General features: G+C 40.6%; 1 protein-coding gene across 5 annotated transcripts in view; it reads left to right on the top strand.

Moving 5' to 3' along the window:
- CEP112 (centrosomal protein 112) overlaps window positions 1-18,013 on the top strand; it is a 179,882-nt gene that overhangs the window by 8,743 nt on the left and 153,126 nt on the right. For 4 of the 5 annotated variants that reach the window (XM_071816767.1, XM_071816768.1, XM_065852478.2 and 1 more), the window contains 4 exons: window positions 586-682; window positions 2,990-3,064; window positions 9,275-9,322; window positions 9,440-9,517. In XM_071816767.1, the coding sequence (XP_071672868.1) occupies window positions 586-682; window positions 2,990-3,064; window positions 9,275-9,322; window positions 9,440-9,517 (298 nt within the window). The remainder of the gene's footprint in view (window positions 1-585; window positions 683-2,989; window positions 3,065-9,274; window positions 9,323-9,439; window positions 9,518-18,013) is intronic. The other variant, XM_071816770.1, reaches the window with a different exon arrangement.

Genomic DNA, 18,013 nt, shown 5'->3' with positions numbered 1-18,013 from the left:
TTCATGTCATTGCATTTCTATGGAGCTATATGTGTAGTTCTTGCCCTTGCCTTCGGGTTTGTGTATTATATGTAAATATACCTTGATCCAACCTCGTATTTGTTTGATCTTCCCCAAGTCTTCTCCCCTATGGCACGGCCAACCATCACCCTCATTCCTATTTCTTCTCCGAGTTGCTGGATTTTATCCTGTGCTGTCTCATATGTGTAGTAATTTTTCTTTCAAAACCATTCCCTTAGATCAGTCTTCTCAGATAAATTTATTCTAAAAATCCATTGGGAGATGTTGGGTCGTGTAGTTACCGAGAGATACAAAGAACACTTTTTAATACACTGCGACGTACACAATATTTCTGATGGTTTTGTTGGTGTGGGGGTTTGGGGCTGTTTTTTAGTGGAATCCTTAAAGCTTTTGTTTGCCTTTAACAATACATTTTTTATTCTACTATTTTTGATCTTTGCATCTCAACAAGTATTTTCTCTCGTGTATTTTAAACGATTTTATGTGAAGATTAGCATCCTTCGTGTGCCGCAAATTGTTGAAAATCAATTCTTCTCTTTCTGTTTACTCTTTCGTTAATAACAGGGAACGATTCAAGTGCAATGAGAAGCCAGCATTAAGATCCCATTCGATGAGTCCTCCTCACCGCACAGATGAAGATAATCTAACCACGCCACGCTCTGTAAGATGCTTTTTGTCCTAAAACTTGCTGTAGTTTCAATGAGTTATTTTTGTCTATCCCCGTAAAGCTGTTATTTCTAATTGAGTCGTGATCCCTGTGTACAAGTGCAGACGTCTGGGAAGGAGCGATAGGGAAGACTAAAGCTCGTCAAAATCTGCCCTCTGCAAGTGCAGGGGAAAAGAATGGCTCGTAGGATGCTCTCAATCCATCCTAATGGTTGACCTCTGTTTAGTGAAGTGTGTTTCATGTCTGCTGCATTGTTTTCCCTGGGCTTGGCACCCTGACTGTACTGACATCATCTTGTGTTTTGCAATAGGAGATTAAAGGAAGCTGCTTAGTTGGCTTCGGCTGCGTGTAATGATGGCTGACCTCTGAAAGAGCGAGTTTTGGACCGTTTGTTTTATCAAACTTTCCACAACTAGCATTACGGCTCAGGGAAGGACACTAAACAGACTTCATGTAAAACCATCTTGATCCAGAATGTTTAATGATATTGCATGTAGAACTGCAAGCATTTAAATTGAAAATTGCTCCTGCAAATACATGTTAGCAGCTAGGATGTTGTTCTCCTTCGTGAACATGTTCTGTAGTCGTGTAGTGTCCAGTCTCCTGCGGTTCCTTCCCCAGCGCATCTATAAGGGTTTATTCCTCCGTGAAACACTGAATTTGCCATATGTACATTGTAGGTCTGCACACATTATTTTATTGTATTGGAGGAACAGTGTGGAAAGACTGCAGCTCCAAGTGGGCTGTGAGCAATTCATATGGACTGTTCTTATTTTCTTTACTGGGCACAGTCAAGAACTTATGAGGCATTGAAGTGCAAGTGGGAAAAACTGGAAGATGGTTCTGGGGTGTATCTTTCTAAATAATTTGTGTTCTGCTGTGCATTTGGAATAGAGGACTAGCAAGGGGATGCTGCCGACAAGTGGTCTGTGGGCAAAAATTGGATGTCTCTGCTCTAGGCTCTGGTATGAGTGTACTTATGTGTGTGTTGATTGTATGTATACAAATGTAATTTAAAAAAGAAATGCCATAATTAAAAATAAAAAAAAACCCCACAAACCAACAGATGCTGGATTTACTAAATTTCTCCTTATTGGTTTCCTGTTTGTTTTACTTGACTTAAAGAAATACTTCTTATGGAGCATCTATTGTAAAGAAAAGGATTTCCTTCAGTTGAAATCTGGATTTTTTTGTTGTTTTGTTTGGTTTTGGTGTTTTTGTTCCTGGCTCTGCCATGAGCTCCCAGGGCGATGTTGGGCAAATCACTGCACTTCATTGTTCTTTAGCTCCACATTCTGGCTTCTGCTGTGATTACAGCTTTAAAAGGGCCTTTAAGTGAAATAATCCTCTCTTGCTTTGCCAAACAGTTTGATGAACATTTGGCTTGCTGGAACAAATAGTGTCTTGTTCTGCTGTCAGTGCCGCACAGATGTTCTGGCATAATTCGGGCCCAGGTAGAGGAACAGGGAGTCTTGTAAGAAACGTTGAGCTACCTCAACCAAGTGTTGATTAACTGAACTCAAAGCTCCATTCACTGTATGTTCATCCTGAATGAGCAGGTTTAAAGAAGAGGTGCCAATACACAAACCTCTTGCTGACAAAACTCGATGAGACAAAGTAATTCATGCATCGATGTGCTGTTTTTCTAAATAGTGTTACAGCTCAGTTCAGGAAAGCGTTCTGTACCAGCTCCCCTATTTGACACATTAAATACAATCAATAGTTACCATTGTCCTACAGGAAAAGCTAAAAGATGTAACCTTGAGGAACAATAACCAGAGTTCTTATTGAATGGTGGAAATTCTGCAAAGAGGAACCCGAGCCTTGGGCTGGTCAGCTATTCCATCCTCTGCAGCTCTCTAACTATCCCTGCCTTGCTGTGGCTTACTTTAATTATTATTATTATTATCTTTATTTGGAGGCTGATCAGGTGATCTCTCAATTCTGGATTAGCCACACGAAAGGTGCTGTGGAGACAGCTCATTTCTGTAAGAAATGCGCTGCCTGGAGAATGGAGTGGTTTGGGTTTTGTTTAGTAAACTCACCCTTTATATAGGAGGGCATTGCTTTGGAAATAAATAAAATAAAGAACAAGATCAAAGCGGGGAGGCAGGCTGATTTATCCTCTGACCTCCTTTCTTAGCACAGTATCCTACTATTTAGTTTAAAGCCATCAGAGGTGTGATGGCCCTGTTAGGAAGTGCACTGTAGACATGGCCAAGTCTGATGAGCAGCTTTTTATCTTAATACTGTGTATCTGCCAGCTCTTCTGATATTTTATTTGACTTTTTTGTGTTCCAGGAGCATCGCCATAAAAAAGCCATGTCTCTGGATGACAGTGACCTCGAAGCACGTCTCAATAGTTGGAATCTTGGGGTAAAACGAATAGATTTGATTAATAAATACTTGATTAATAATTGCATAACCATTTAATTTTATTAAGATCACTTTTATTTAAATCAAGAAGGGTTTTTTTCTTTTGCTTTTCCATTTTCTGCTTGTTCTCGCAGGCTGAAAGCTCCTTCAGTTGTGTTTGGGAAAGAGGGCAACTGAACTCAGGAGGGATGGGAGCTGGTTTCTAAGGAAATACATCAACTTTGTCATTTTAAAAATAATGTGTTTTCATGTCAGCTTAATGAGTTACCAAATAAGCATTATTCTTCCTACACTGTTATCAGCCCAGAGGGATATGAGAGCATTTAAAACTCTTGGCGTTTACACGCAGTGTTTTGCATTGCTGGCTAAGTTCTCTTTGGTAAAGACAGAGATGGTAAGGGGGAATGTGAACTTTTGCTGTGCCGTTCTTGGTGTTTCTCTCGCTGTTTTGGGGCCTGTTCTCATTCCAAATGCAAATTCCTTCCTTGCTTCACTGCTGGGAGAGGAGGAAGCTCTTGCCCTTCAGACAATGCAGGAGCCACCCGACTGTTTTCTCCAAATTGGAGGTGGAGATGAGTGAAAATAGGAGTCTGGGTGTGTGGTATTGCTCCTTGGAGCTCCTCGTCTTTTACAGAGTAAAACAAGAACAATTTCTAGCACTTCCAGACTTGAACGAATATATTTGTCAGGAATTGTAGTTTTGTAAAGTGGGGAGAGTGGATCTCCGGAAAGCTTTTCGATATCTGTCAACTCCAATTTGCAGAAGTGTGGTGCAGCTGTCTGAAAACAATCGTGCAAGCAGCCACTTGCAAATTTGGGGTGTTTAGGCTGTATAAATACCTAGATTATATCAACAGATAGTTGTAATACCTTGAGCTTATAAAGCTGCTTTCAGGGGGAAACTTGCTAATGGCCATTTTACAAATTGTTCCAATTGATGCTGACAAAGAATCTCTTTATATCCAGCATTTTTATATCAGTTTTGATCTGCCTGCTTGCTTATCTCTTTAATTTTATTTGTTTTTTATTTCTTTTTTCTAATTGAAATTCCAGTTTGCAATCACGTTGTGTTGATAATGGATGGTTATTAAACTGTGATGATCCTCCACTGATATGGGAGCTCTCTTGGATAACAAATTGACACATAAATCAATTTTTCCAAGTCTCGTCTCCCGGGATGGTAATTAAACAAGTCACTAATGAGAGACTTTGATTGCCTGATAAGACTTGCTGGGAGTTACCTGAGGATTGGAGGTTGTAAAAGGGAGGTCTGGAAGTGGGAAAGTGTAGAGTCTTGCATCTGGGCAGGAACAGCCCCAGGTTCCATTATAAGTTGGGGAATGACCTATTAGAGAGCAGTGTAGGGGAAAGGGACCTGGGGGTCCTGGGGACAGCAGGGTGAGCATGAGCCAGCACTGGGCCCTTGTGGCCAGGAAGCCAATGGTACCTGGGGTGGGTTAGAAGGGGGTGGTCAGTAGGTCAGAGAGGTTCTCCTGCCCCTCTGCTCTGCCCTGGGGAGACCACACCTGGAATATTGTGTGCAGTTGTGGCCCCTCAGTTCCAGAAGGACAGGGAACTGCTGGAGAGAGTCCAGCGCAGCCACCAAGATGCTGGAGGGAGTGGAGCATCTCCCGTGTGAGGAAAGGCTGAGGGAGCTGGGGCTCTGGAGCTGGAGGAGACTGAGGGGTGACCTCATTCATGGTTACAGATATCTAAAGGGTGAGTGTCAGGAGGATGGAGCCAGGCTCTTCTTGGTGACAACCAATGATAGGACAAGGGGTAATGGGTTCAAACTGGAACACAAGAGGTTCCACTTAAATTTGAGAAGCAACTTGTTCCTGGTGAGGGTGTCAGAGCCTGGCCCAGGCTGCCCAGGGAGGTTGTGGAGTCTCCTTCTCTGCAGACATTCAAACCCGCCTGGACCCCTTCCTGTGGAACCTCAGCTGGGTGTTCCTGCTCCATGGGGGGATTGCACTGGATGAGCTTTCCAGGTCCCTTCAACCCCTGACACTCTGGGATTCTGTGAAATTCAGCACTTGAGGTAGAAAACACAGATTTTACCCTGGGGAAATAGCAAAGGGCTTTTTAATCAGGGAGAATGTAATTTTTCATCATTGGAATTGAGCCAGGAGACGAATTAACTCTTTAGATTTTTCCCAGAAGTGATGTGGGATCTTCAATACCAAGAACCTGGACACTCAGGTCTTGCCCTGAAGAATTTATCACGGGAATTATTTTTGTCTAATGAAAGTTGAAGAGGGCTTAGACCAAAGAAATTCCGCGGTTGGTGGCTTGCATTATGTTCTTTTTTCCTGGGAAAAATTATATATACACAGGGTTAAATAGATGTAAGAATAGAGAATTCTCGGGTGGCTGCAGCAAGAGTCTGTGTTGTGCCGGTTCTATGGACTTGGCTCCCATCTGCCTCCGTCTTTCCAGCCTAGTTAAGCTCAACCATTTCTGTACAAACTATTTGATTATCTTTTGTTTGGTTTCTTAGTCTGTCTGCTTACTATAAACATACCTACTGTATATGTTGTGCTGTTGGAGGGCAGCAACGCTGCAAAAACTTTCCCACAGTGAACTCCAAGCGGTGGTGTGACTTCAAAAACCCAATCCAGCTTCCATGCTGACAAACAATCTCCCTGTGCTTTAATGTCCTTCCACTAAGACTGCAGCAGCGGCATTAAAGTGAACTTCCCTGCGAATTATGATGTTAGATAAGAATGTCCTTACTCAAATTTCCTGAAGCTACTCAGCAGTTCTTTCTGCAGGGAACATGCTGGCTGGCTGGCTTTGTGAGATTAAAGTAAGAACTTAGGGCAAGGTTCAGTTTAGTTGTTTACCATTTCAAAATCTTAAGTGTTCTTAACTCTTTCATGTGTGTTTTTTCCATCCTTGTTTTGAAAACAATCGCATTTTGTCTTTGAAGAACCTTAGGGGGGAATGTACAAACAGCCTGCTGATCCAAATGTGATTTTTTTTTGCCTTTTTTCCCCTCTGAATCTTAATCTATACAAGATACCTTCTGACTGTTGCTGAACTGTAATGAGCTGCAGTCGTGCGTTGTTGAAGATCAGTATAACTCGATCAACATCTTCCAACCAACAAAATGTGACTTGGGGAGGTGTAGAATGAAAGCATAATATTAATGTTGTCATTGTTGTGATATTTACTGTGTCCAAGGAGCAGAAGCCCTGGTAGAAGTTGCTGGTCTGTGGCAGATCCAGAGCCCGAGGGTGAAATGATGTCCTGAGGATGATGGTTGTGGAAGTTCTTGGTGCTCCAAGTTGGGCTCTTTCTGCACCCTCCTTGATTCTGGGGAAGCTGTTTCAGCTTGGTTTACTGCTTCTGTCAATGTCTCGTTCGTGGTAGCTTTCAGATGGTGTACTTCAAAAATGTTTAGTTTTGACCACTTTACATAGAAATGGAACACGTTAAAGTTAAGAATTATGGCTAATTTGCTTCAAATTATGTTTTGGAATCTGTGTTTCTATGCAGATTTCTGCCATGTGTTTTTCAATTTAGGAGGAGAAGTGTGTTTTCATAAAGTTGACGATTTCTGTGAAGGGATGGGAATCTCTTCATGGGGATGTGCTGATCCAAAGCCTCCCCAGCTCTGGTTCCTCAGGACTCGGGGCTGGAAGGTGACTGCCAGTCCTCACACATTCAAATAATGGTTTGGTGTCTGTCCCGCTGCCCAACAGAGCTGGAGCATCCAAAATCTTCTCTACAAAGAAATCCAAAATGCCGGTTTTTGTTAAGAAGTGGTATTTACAAATTGGAGTTCAATTCCAGTTCAAATAAAGATGTCTTTCATGATGACATTTATTTGGTTCATACTCTTAAAAAACCATGTGATTTACGGTTCTTCTCATGGCAGCTCTTCAGTTTCATACATATGTATTTTGGTTTGTCTTTGACCTTTTGCTTATTATTTTTAAATTTGCATGTTTCTCATAAATACGAGCTTTTTTCTTTTTTTGGGCATTCTTTTATTGTGATATTCCCTCTTTAATGTGGTCTAATTTTGAGAACAAGAAGTTTTGCAGAAGACCAGCATGAAAAGAATGAATGTTGAGAAATTAAATGTTTACAGATCAGTTTAAGTGGATATAATCCACAACAAGTAACAAAGTGGGAACATTTAACTTCAAAGCACATATGGCTGCTGTTACAAAATCAAAAAAGGCGAGACTCAGGCCATGCAAATATTAGAGACACATTTTCCTTCTTTCTCGTAAACAAGTAGGATATACCTTATAGTTTGGGCTTGGAACGAAGGCTGTAAGCAGCTTAATTTCATGGTCAGATAAAGTATTGGAATGAATTTTAAATATTCACAAGAATTTTTAGCGTTAAGCAAAAGTAAAGGGGGTTTGCGTTGATTTTTTGCGCAAGAGAGGGAGCTTGTGGACAATTAATTACGCCTTTGAAATTAGGATCTTATTGTTTAAATTCCCAGGTGCTGGGGCGGCTCTTGGTGGCGTCTGCTCCCGTTTTGGGAGCCGGAGCCGCGATTTGCCTTGAATTCGGGACAAAACCATTTCACTTGCTTGGAATTTCTGTGCTTTTCATTTCCATCTCTCTATTAATTGATTTCCCCGCCCTGTTATGCGTGTTAATGCACCATGATGTTCTCCCTCCTGTGTTCCTCTCCCCACCAGTTCTCCTCTGCCATGCTCAGAATTATTGATATTTCTATTCATTAGGTGCATATGAGACTCCTCCATTCATTAAGGTCCACCCAAGTGTTTCGCATGGCGGTCGTTGTGCCATATTTAAAAATAAATAGACATCAAGCAAATCCTGAAATAAAAACAACCCAGGATGCTTTATATGGAATAAAATGTATCTGTCGTAGTAAACTCCGTGACAATACAAATATATAGATTATTTGTTAAATTTTTGGGGTTTATATGCTTTCAGCTGTGGTATTAAAATACTATAATAATATATATAATAATACTATTCCTTGAAATCGAATTTGTGTTAAACCCGCTAATATCAACAGCTACTTCTGGGTGAAATATGAGAACTCTCCAAGAACGTATAGAAACCCTGCATAACCTTTTAGGCCAGGAAATGAATGATCCTGTATCAAATTGAAATTTCAGAGGGATTAATCCTGTTTTTCAGTGATAAATCCAACACACACATTTATTTAATAGTGCTGGAGAAAGTGCAAGCATTTGATATATTTACCATGCCTCGTAGATCAATTGAATCTTTTTTGGGGGGGGGAAAAGAAGTCTCAATGTTGTAAGATGTGTATTGCAATCGCATTCATATTCCAGATCTCACTGCTGCATTTTACAGGATTATACCCTTGAAAGCTTTTCCTGGGTGTTTTGTGTTCTCTGTGATGTGATGTCTGAGAAAATTAAAAAGAGATAACTGTGCGATAGAGGAAGTGGCTTGAGAACAATGTTTTGTATTCGGTTCTTAAAAATAGTGATGGAAACACTGCTTTAATTATACAGTACTGTTAATGAATTATTTCCTTATGTTTTGTCTCTATGACTTCCATATGTGGGGGTAGTTTCAATGCTCTCAGCTCTAGATTTTTGAAAACACGAGATTAAAATGATTGTAATCTGTGAATTTATTGTAGCTTTGCACTGATTTAAATGAACGTTTATCCAATAAAGTTGGAAATCTTTTGTGAGCTGTGTTTAGCTGCCAAATTCTGTTCAAACTTGCATTGGCGGAATTTTTACAACCACAAGTGTTCGAGGGGGGGAAAAAAGGATGCAATTTTGGATCCATTTGCATTAGGCCACACTAAAATCTTAAAACTTGCTGATTAGGTCATGTCCGACAAAATGTTATGAAGGTTTTCTATGGCTTGTGAACGATGACTTTATGTTATTAGACCTTTGCGTTCTGATGAGTGATGGTCTTAGATCGTTGAGATGTTGTAAAGGAGAAAGAATTATGCACAGGAAAATCCATTTGGGTTACTGCCATGTGTGTAGAGACAATATTGTTTTGGTGATTTGCAGATTAATTGTATTTTAATAGAAAATCAAATTCTTAAATCCGTTCTATTGTTGTTCTCCTGAGTGATATAGTTACTACATTAGGTGTGCATTCCTCACAAAGTGCGCACCCAAACGCTTGAATATTTGGAGCTATGTCTCACTGATTGTAAGCTATTATAAGCCATTGCTGACATGATTGCTTTTTCTCTAACTTGTTGTTTTTCAGTTAGAAAATCCAAGATACTTGCGGGAGAAACCGATGCCAATGTCTTTGGTAGGTGTTCATATTGCCTTGGTATTTCATAAGGGCAAACCCTGGTTAGGGTTGAGGTTACTTGGAGTTACTGCTTTGAGCTTAATAAGTTGGTTTGAACTTTTTCCTGTTCAATAGATGACACCGAAAACTGGCCTAGGAAAAAGCAGCACATTTCGTGATGAGCAGTCGCTATTTCGAATGCATGAGAAAGAGGTAAGGTTCTTTTCAGTCTTTTTAGAAAAAGAAAATGGCACCCAAATTAGTAAGTTAGGGCTTTTCCTTTGGAAACTGGATATTCACAAAGCAAGTTGTTATAGCAGAAAAATCTCATGTAAGAGAATTTTTGCTGAAGTGTCAGGGCTTTTCGTTAAATACTTAATGTATTTCCAAATTACTTAAGGACTAAGAGACTTTCTGAACACACTTACTGTTCCTTTCAAGGAATTTTTAGTGTAGGAGAGTTTGATTTCTAGTTTTCCTAACTACCCTTTCACAGAAGCACTGGAACCTTTGATTTAGTGAAGATTTTTGTTTACTTCCTGTATACATTTGAAAATCGGGTAACTCCAGACCGGTCAGCCTCACCTCCATCCCTGGGAACCTGATGGAACGACTTCTCCTTGGTGCCATCTCAAGGCGTATTGGGGATAAGAGGGTCATTAGGGGCAGTCAGCATGGCTTCAGCAAGGGGAAGTCGTGCTTGACCAACCTCATTGACTTTTCTGAGGACATAACAAGATGGATGGATGATGGCAGAGAGGTGGATGTGATCTACCTTGACTTGAGTGAGGCATTTGACACGGTCTCCCCCAGCATCCTCACAGCTGAACTGAGGGAGTGCGGTCTGGATGAGCGGGGAGTGAGGTGGACTGGATGAGCTTCCGAGGTCCCTTCCAACCCCTGACATTCTGTGCTTCTGTGACCTACAGATCGACACCTTTTTTCTATTAGGTCCTACATTATTTCTATATTTGCATTCTCTAGCTCCGATCCTCTTTTATTCATATGGGTTTCTCTATTATTTCTTTTGAACGTTGTTAATTGATGAGCTTACTGTCGAAGTTTGCCTGCCTCATTCTCTCACACCGTGTTACTCTGTACGGGTAGATAAGTAAAGTTTTGTGGTCATTTTTACCTTTTCCACAGCCTGTTATTTTTATCATAAGCTCCTCAGTTTATTTAAAACATCACTCATGAGATAACACTGAAATAAACTATGGTTAGCATAAATAATTCAGATTCTTGTGAAACCATGGAAGCGCTACCTTTTTTTTTTTTGGAAAGTCAGTGAATGGATGATGTGGTGGAGCAGATTGTGGGGAAGGAAAGTTGACAGATTAAGAAAATGATTAAAAATACCCCCAAAACAAAAACCTCTTGCCTTTCGCTTCCTGTGCTCCCGTCTAATATTGACCGTTGTTCTGTATTGACAATATTCAAACCGCCATGGCCTCGGAAGGAGACAAGGCTTCATAAATGTGAAAACACACCAAAAAAGAAATAAATTGAAAGCACGCTGTTGTAATTTAAATAATTTTTAAAAATTAAATAAACAGGAGGGCATGCCAAGTAGCTACGTAAAATACCCAGCGAATACTCCGCTGTTTCAGTGGAAAAATCCTTTAAAGCACCCAGTAAAAGTCCAGGGCTCTTTGCTAACGGTCCCTGTCTGTGCGCTGGTTTCAACTGGAAAGGCCGTACACAGTATTTCACAATCGCCATGTGTGTGCTATTAAGTAGGAAACTTAAATGCGTGTTCGTCTTATTTTGATTATGAAGCTCAATTAAGAATAAAGCCTTTTCATTAATAGAATGTAAATGTATTTACAGAAAATTAGTGCTGTACAAAAGAGTTTGGGTAAACCTTTAACTGTTTTCAACTGCTTTGTAGTCGAATGGGAGCACATAAAATAGGATAACTGTGGTTTTTTGCTTTTAACCTTTAGACCTTCGTTCGTAAACCATTCCTGCACCTGTTTAGACTCTGTAATACTAAACATATGGCCAGTTTCAGTGATAACCACATCACAGATTTCTGAAAATGTGAAGATCATCAGGCGGTGGTTTTTAGTCACATTTTCCCCAAATACTTCTGACATGGATTAAACCGTTTGGGAAACTGTCGTTACCGAAAAAACACGAGTTCGAACAAGGAAGATGCAACGAAACAGGAATATATCAGTTTTGGGCAGTGCAGCACAACAGAACAGATGGCCTGACTGCCTGGCTTGATAAATAGGGAAAAGCTGCCTTTGAACTTCACCTTCAGCCCTCCCGAGTGGCAGCCGGTGCCCGCGGAGCAGTGCGGAAAGAAAAAGCTCTTATTTGTGAGTTTCCAGAAAAACAGAACCAACCCCACCATATTATTCTGGAATTGAGAAACAAATTTAGCTATGTCAATAACATACGAAGTTTTGTTAACCGTTCTCAGACCACAAGTTGGAGTCGATGATCCCTGTGGGTCCCTTCTCTGATTCTGGTTTGTTTGGTGTATCCCTACCGTGCTCCTGTCGCTTCTCCAGTTTGATTTTTGGAAATCCGGTGGTAAAGTCTGGGGGAGTTTTCCAGAGGATACAGAGTGACCTGCAGGAGAATTTCCAGCAGTTTGTGCTGTGGAATGAGGATGGAGGAAGGGAGAACGGCCCGGGGAGCAGGACAGATGAGCTGGGGAGGGAAGGGTAGCTTAGAGTGTAGAGAGTAGGAAAAAGACATTATTCCCCCCGAAAATGCATTTTCATGGGCTGAGGACCAGAGGTAAGATGAAAAGAAAGGGAGGCTATTTTGCGTTGGTTTTGTTTTTAATCAATTCAAGAATTGTACATTTAAGACGCAGCCTTTTTAAATAGCTATTTAGAACCTTTATCTTTGTAATCTGCGTCTTCCTTTTGTCTGTGAATGAGCACTCCCATTTCTTGCCTGACACAAACTGTGTTTATAAAGATCATCAAACCGTGTGTATGGTTTCACGGCACCAAAAGCGTTGGGCTCTAGTGATATATTTGCCTGAAGATAAAATCAGCGCATTGCAGTGATGATGTTGTAGTTAAGTCTTGGCCTGGCGGAAGGCGTTCTGAGTTGAAGATGTTGAAAGCAGCAGATTTACTGTGCTCCTCAATTATTTGGCAAGAGGTTATAACGTGAAATGGAGATAATTGCATAAGGGCTCTGATTTAGATTTTCCCCAAAAGGGAACATACATAAGATGCGGAGGAAAGAGAAGGCAGGAAGGAAGGTAAGTTATAGAGAAAGTGAATAATGCTGGCTGGTGTGATTACAGAGAAGAGGTGGGGATTTTGGAGAAAAAAACCCCAACCAACCAAAAAAACCTTCCCTTGAAGATAAAAATGTGTGTCCCTGCAGTTAAAGATGGTGATGAGAGGGCATTGTCCTTTTGGTTTTCATTACTTCCTCTTAATTGTTCTGTTCTACAGCAAAGTATTTAAATACATGAATTAAATGTTTCATGCATGCCAAATTAAAAGCAATAAATAAAATTAATATGGAGACAGCATCCTAAAAGAAGGACTCTTGTAACCAAACTAAACCTTGGTAACCAAGGCAAAATTAACATTATTGTGCTTTTAGCTGCATCATGAGTTTGATATTTTTTTCCTTATTGAAAACAGATATTTCATTCGTATCTTCCAAGAATGGTAACGGAATACAAAATCCCAGAATGTCAGTGGTTGGAAGGGACCTGGAAAGCTCATCCAGTGCAATCCCCCTGGAGCAGGAACACCCAGCTGAGGTTCCACAGGAAGGGGTCCAGGCGGGTTTGAATGTCTGCAGAGAAGGAGACTCCACAACCTCCCTGGGCAGCCTGGGCCAGGCTCTGCCACCCTCACCAGGAACAAGTTGCTTCTCAAATTTAAGTGGAACCTCTTGTGTTCCAGTTTGAACCCATTACCCCTTGTCCTGCCATTGGTTGTCACCGAGAAGAGCCTGGCTCCATCCTCCTGACACTCACCCTTTAGATATCTGTAACCATGAATGAGGTCACCCCTCAGTCTCCTCTTCTCCAAACAGCTCCAGAGCCCCAGCTCCCTCAGCCTTTCCTCACACGGCAGATGCTCCACTCCCTTCAGCATCTTGGTGGCTGCGCTGGACTCTCTGCAGCAGTTCCCTGTCCTTCTGGAGCTGAGGGGCCACAACTGCACACAATATTCCAGGTGTGGTCTCCCCAGGGCAGAGCAGAGGGGCAGGAGAACCTCTCTGACCTACTGACCACCCCCTTCTAACCCACCCCAGGTACCATTGGCCTTCCTGGCCACAAGGGCCCAGTGCTGGCTCATGGTCACCCTGCTGCCCATAAGAAGGGGCATGAAAATGCAAAAAAGGGAGATAAGACATAATTATTGCTTTCATCTCAATATTAACTTCTTTCTTGTGGCAACTTGATTCTGAAAATACTGTTTTATTCCCCTTAAAATGATTCCAACCAGTTTGTATTGCAACTTGGAATCTCCCCTGGTTCATCTGAATTTTCTCCTTTGTCCCCAAACCTGATGTCTAGTTTAGATGCGGCGTCTGATTTATATTGAGAATTGAGTTGTAAACGGATTCTCACCCCCAAGTTACCGTTCTGAACAGTAATCTGTTAGTTCGTGGGTAAAAACACAGCGATCTCGACTTCTGTGAACACGATTCCTGGCTGATTAATGTCCTGGTCCCGAGGACACGTGCGAGTTGTCCATTGTGTTCATGCGAGGAAATCGCATCCTGTCTTGCTTTGATAACTCTTCACAACGCAATGTAATAAACCCCAAACCTTATTTTATTGCTAGACTGGTCTGAGACAAACAGTGTATGTCAGGATGAGACGTGTTTTCATAAACTAACGTGTGATTTATAATTCTTGATACTAATTGGTCTGACCGTGGAGATATTTATTACATGTGCCTTTTTTTTCTTTGCAATAGTTTGTGAACTATGTCTTTAATTATTGCACATATGTGCTGGAGACATTGAGAAAGATCAAAGGGGTAGGTTAGCAATTCAAACTGGTGTTTTAACCAGTAGAATGTCCAGATGGTTGCCAAGCAGCTGGGAATTAATCTTGAGCTGCATGATTAATCTCTACCTCAAAGTGTCGCACTTTTTTTTAAGTTTTGATTTTTGTTTAATATGTATAGATCCTGGTCTTTAAGGGAGAAAAGACATTGACTAGAAAAAGTAGGGACTATATGCTGCATGTCGCAATTGTGAAGTAAAAGCAGGGGCTGTTGAAAATTCGATGCTGAAATGCAACACGTGAAGAATAAGGAATAACACTGGGGAAAAACTCTGGTGGTGTTGATTTGGTGTGTACAGACTCACTTGCATCTCTGGGCTCTTATATGAAGTTTTCAAGCAGCATCTACTATTTTATTCAGATTTCACTGACTCCCTTGAAAATCCGTATGATTTCTGGATATTCGCACGATTCAATTTTCAGTGCTGGCAACCGAAGATGCAGTTTGTTGCATTGTTGAGCTGTCTCTTATGAAATCGCCTCTAAGTTATTACCATTTATAAACTTGCTCAATTGCTAAACATACTTAGAATGGTTTTGGTACTTAGCAATGTCAATCTCTATTACTCATGGCAGAGATATTTCTCACGTATGGAATCAGGCACTTGCCGCTCCAAGTGATGCCGTGTAGCGTGTTGTGCTGTAGTGCTCCTATGCGTGCCATGTTTGTTAGCTAAATAAACCAACTTCTAGAGTAAAAGTATCATTTCAAGTGCTTACAGTTGTATGGATACAAGGCTGTATGCTTTTCTCCCCATTCCCACCACCCCCAACTTGGAAATCTATGAAAAATACATTGTTCTCTTTTGAAAGAGACTAATGACATTTACATATGAATAAGAACAATTGTCCATTCAATTATTTTTCTGTATACAGCAAAAATGGGTATTAATGTTGAGCGTCATTTAAGAAAATCAGACTTTTGTTGGTGGGGAGAGCTGGTATGATTTGATTTAGGACGAAGCCTTCGTAGGGTTTTTAAGTAGTAAAGATACGAAGAATGTTAGGTATTGGGAGAGAAGTATGAATGTTTGTTAGGCTGAGTAATATAGTCCGGATCATAAACATAGACTTTAGTGGAGGGACCTTTAAATCTGGGCAAAATGCCATGTTTATAAAAGATATTTTTGCATTCCAATTCCTGGCGTGCATGTTGTACTTATTTGATACCGCTGCTCTTTCAGTCTCTGGCTTGTCCAGACTGGAAGCTCTTTGCAACAGAGACTTTGCAAGACCTTTATTTCACCTTAGGAATAGCGTTGGATAAAAACGTTGCTGATATTCAATGCAGAATTGGGAGCAGTTAATGTATCTGCTATTTCAAGAGGTGGTTATAACTTCTTTGTAATTTGTGTTACACTGAGAGGATGAGCACAAACATCAGTACAAAACCCAATGTTGATGTGATTCCCAGATGGAAAACCTGCTGTTATAGTGTGGAGTGTTCCACTAGGAAAAATACTATTTATAACTTTAATTTGTAGGATTTGTTCTTAAATTCTAATAGAGCCATGGAAATGTCAATCGAGTAATATCAGCTTGGTGGCAAAACTCCCCGCCACCATCCCTCAAGAAGGGGTGTTAATTGGGATGTGATATATACACTATTCCAAATCACTGTTGTCTGAAGTTGGCGTTTATTGTGTATAATAAATCTGGACTGTTTTGCAAGTCCAGTGTGTGCTGCCTTGCCATGCCTGTGTACTTTAAAACACCGTATAAGTTGTTGATATTTATTTTTTTAACCTTGGAAGTGAATATTGTGTAAACACACTTCAGTAGAAAGTTCTAGTTGTTTGTTGTTGTGTGGGGTTTTTTTCTTAAGAACCTTTTTCTTCCATGAAAATATCAAAGCTTTGTGTTGTGCGCTGATTTCTTTCAGCAGCTGCATAACACCAAGACAAATAAGGTTTGTCATATATTGTAAGATACACAAGTCATTGTTCTCCATTGTTAGTTCTGACTTTGAAGTTCTCATTTATTGTTTACATCCTTCTCCCCCTTCTTCACTTCCTCCCTCCCTCCCCCATAGATTCATAGGCTTGGAAAACAATCTGGCAAGCAAACAAGTAGTGTTTTGTCAAATATCCAAACCGAATCGCTGATGGGTGTTAAACCTTCAAGATGCCACCTCTGGCCTGGGGGTGATCCCTCTCATGATTACAAGTTGACACCCATCAGCCTCAGATTAATATTGTTGGTCCCACTCATTGATTTACTTTTAAATCGAGTATTTAAATATTTCTACAGATTTTCAGAAATGGTGACAAGGTGAACATTTATCTTTGTCATGAAAACTGAGATGTTACTTATGACACTTGCAGATTAGACTCTGTTGCCTTAAGTTTGACAGTTATTATTCAAATTTTCATATCATCCAACCTGTGCTATGAAAATACAGGAGAGTGACACAATGAAACCCCGTTTTCAGGTGACTATGTGCTGGGTTTGGTGGTGTTTTGGTTTTTTAAATGAGGAAGAAAGTGTGACTGGGCACATAAAAGCAGTTCTGTGATCCCACCCTCCGTGGCTTTAAATAACAGGGACAGCACAGATGTTTGACATCAGGAATGTTTACATGGCCTCGGGGTTTAATTGCCTCATACCCTTTGTAAGGAGAATAAACAATGACAGAAATCCAAAGGAATGATGTTCAGGCAACAGCAATCACTGCATTTCATACATAGTTGCAAACTTCTCAGCTATAGCTAAATATCTACATTTTTCTTTATTTTTTTATTTTGTCTGAATGGTAACATGCCATAATTTCCATTTTATTTTTTCCTGCTGCCTCTTAACTGTAATAAAAGGTATTAAAACTGATGAGCCTGAGCGCAGTTAATTGCTTCCAACAAGGTGAATGACTTTTCTGAGTTGTTTCTATCTATTTTCTCCAGCTCACAGAGGTCTCTGATAGCGTTGTAGGTGATTTTGTTTCTCAAAGTGTTTTTAATAAATAAAGTAGAATTAAAGTGCAAAGGGCGCTTTAGGGAGGAGCATCACATGAAGTCACAAAGCGCCGTTCCATAGGAAACCGGGCCTAACTCGGCAAACGGGCTTTGACATTTGGGAGCTACGGATACGCGCTTGACTCAACGCCGTATGGTTTCCATTTGAAAGATGCTCCTTTATTGAAATTAGTGTTTAATAACGCGTCTAAACTTTGAAAATGGAAGGGGAGAAGGGTCACTCCCAGTTGTGATGAGCCCACTTGCTTCAAGCCCAGCCCTAATGAGATCACTTTGAAAAGTGTGTTTACATGGCTCATGATTTTTTAATCAGCATACGCAGTGAGGTTGGAAGCCTGCCTTATGTTAAGGGTGGGGCAAAGAGCACATTTAGAAATGAAACCATGCTCCAAGCTTTGCTATAGGACACTGGTCCATTATCCTTATGTTTTCTGTCTGTCCCAGCAGTTTTCCACAGAGGAAATTTTAAGTGTAGAATTTTTAAACCAAAATATCTTTATTTTTGCAGCAGATGCTCAGATAAACACTTCCAGAAATTGTGATGAAGATACATGTGTGTTTTGGAACTGTGGCCCGTTATAACATGTAAAGGTTGTTGGAGATATGTTACTTTTTACCAGTTGCTCATTGCAAACATGGCTGAAAACTCCACATGCACATTTAATACAGGGCTCCTCATATTTATTTATATAGGAGGTCCTGAAGGGACAAAATTACCTAAGTTGTGGG

Source organism: Patagioenas fasciata, chromosome 18 (assembly GCF_037038585.1).
Source record: "Patagioenas fasciata isolate bPatFas1 chromosome 18, bPatFas1.hap1, whole genome shotgun sequence".
NCBI lineage: Eukaryota > Metazoa > Chordata > Aves > Columbiformes > Columbidae > Patagioenas > Patagioenas fasciata.
Note: the sequence above shows the minus strand (reverse complement) of the source record. Positions and strands in the feature narration are given on the sequence as shown.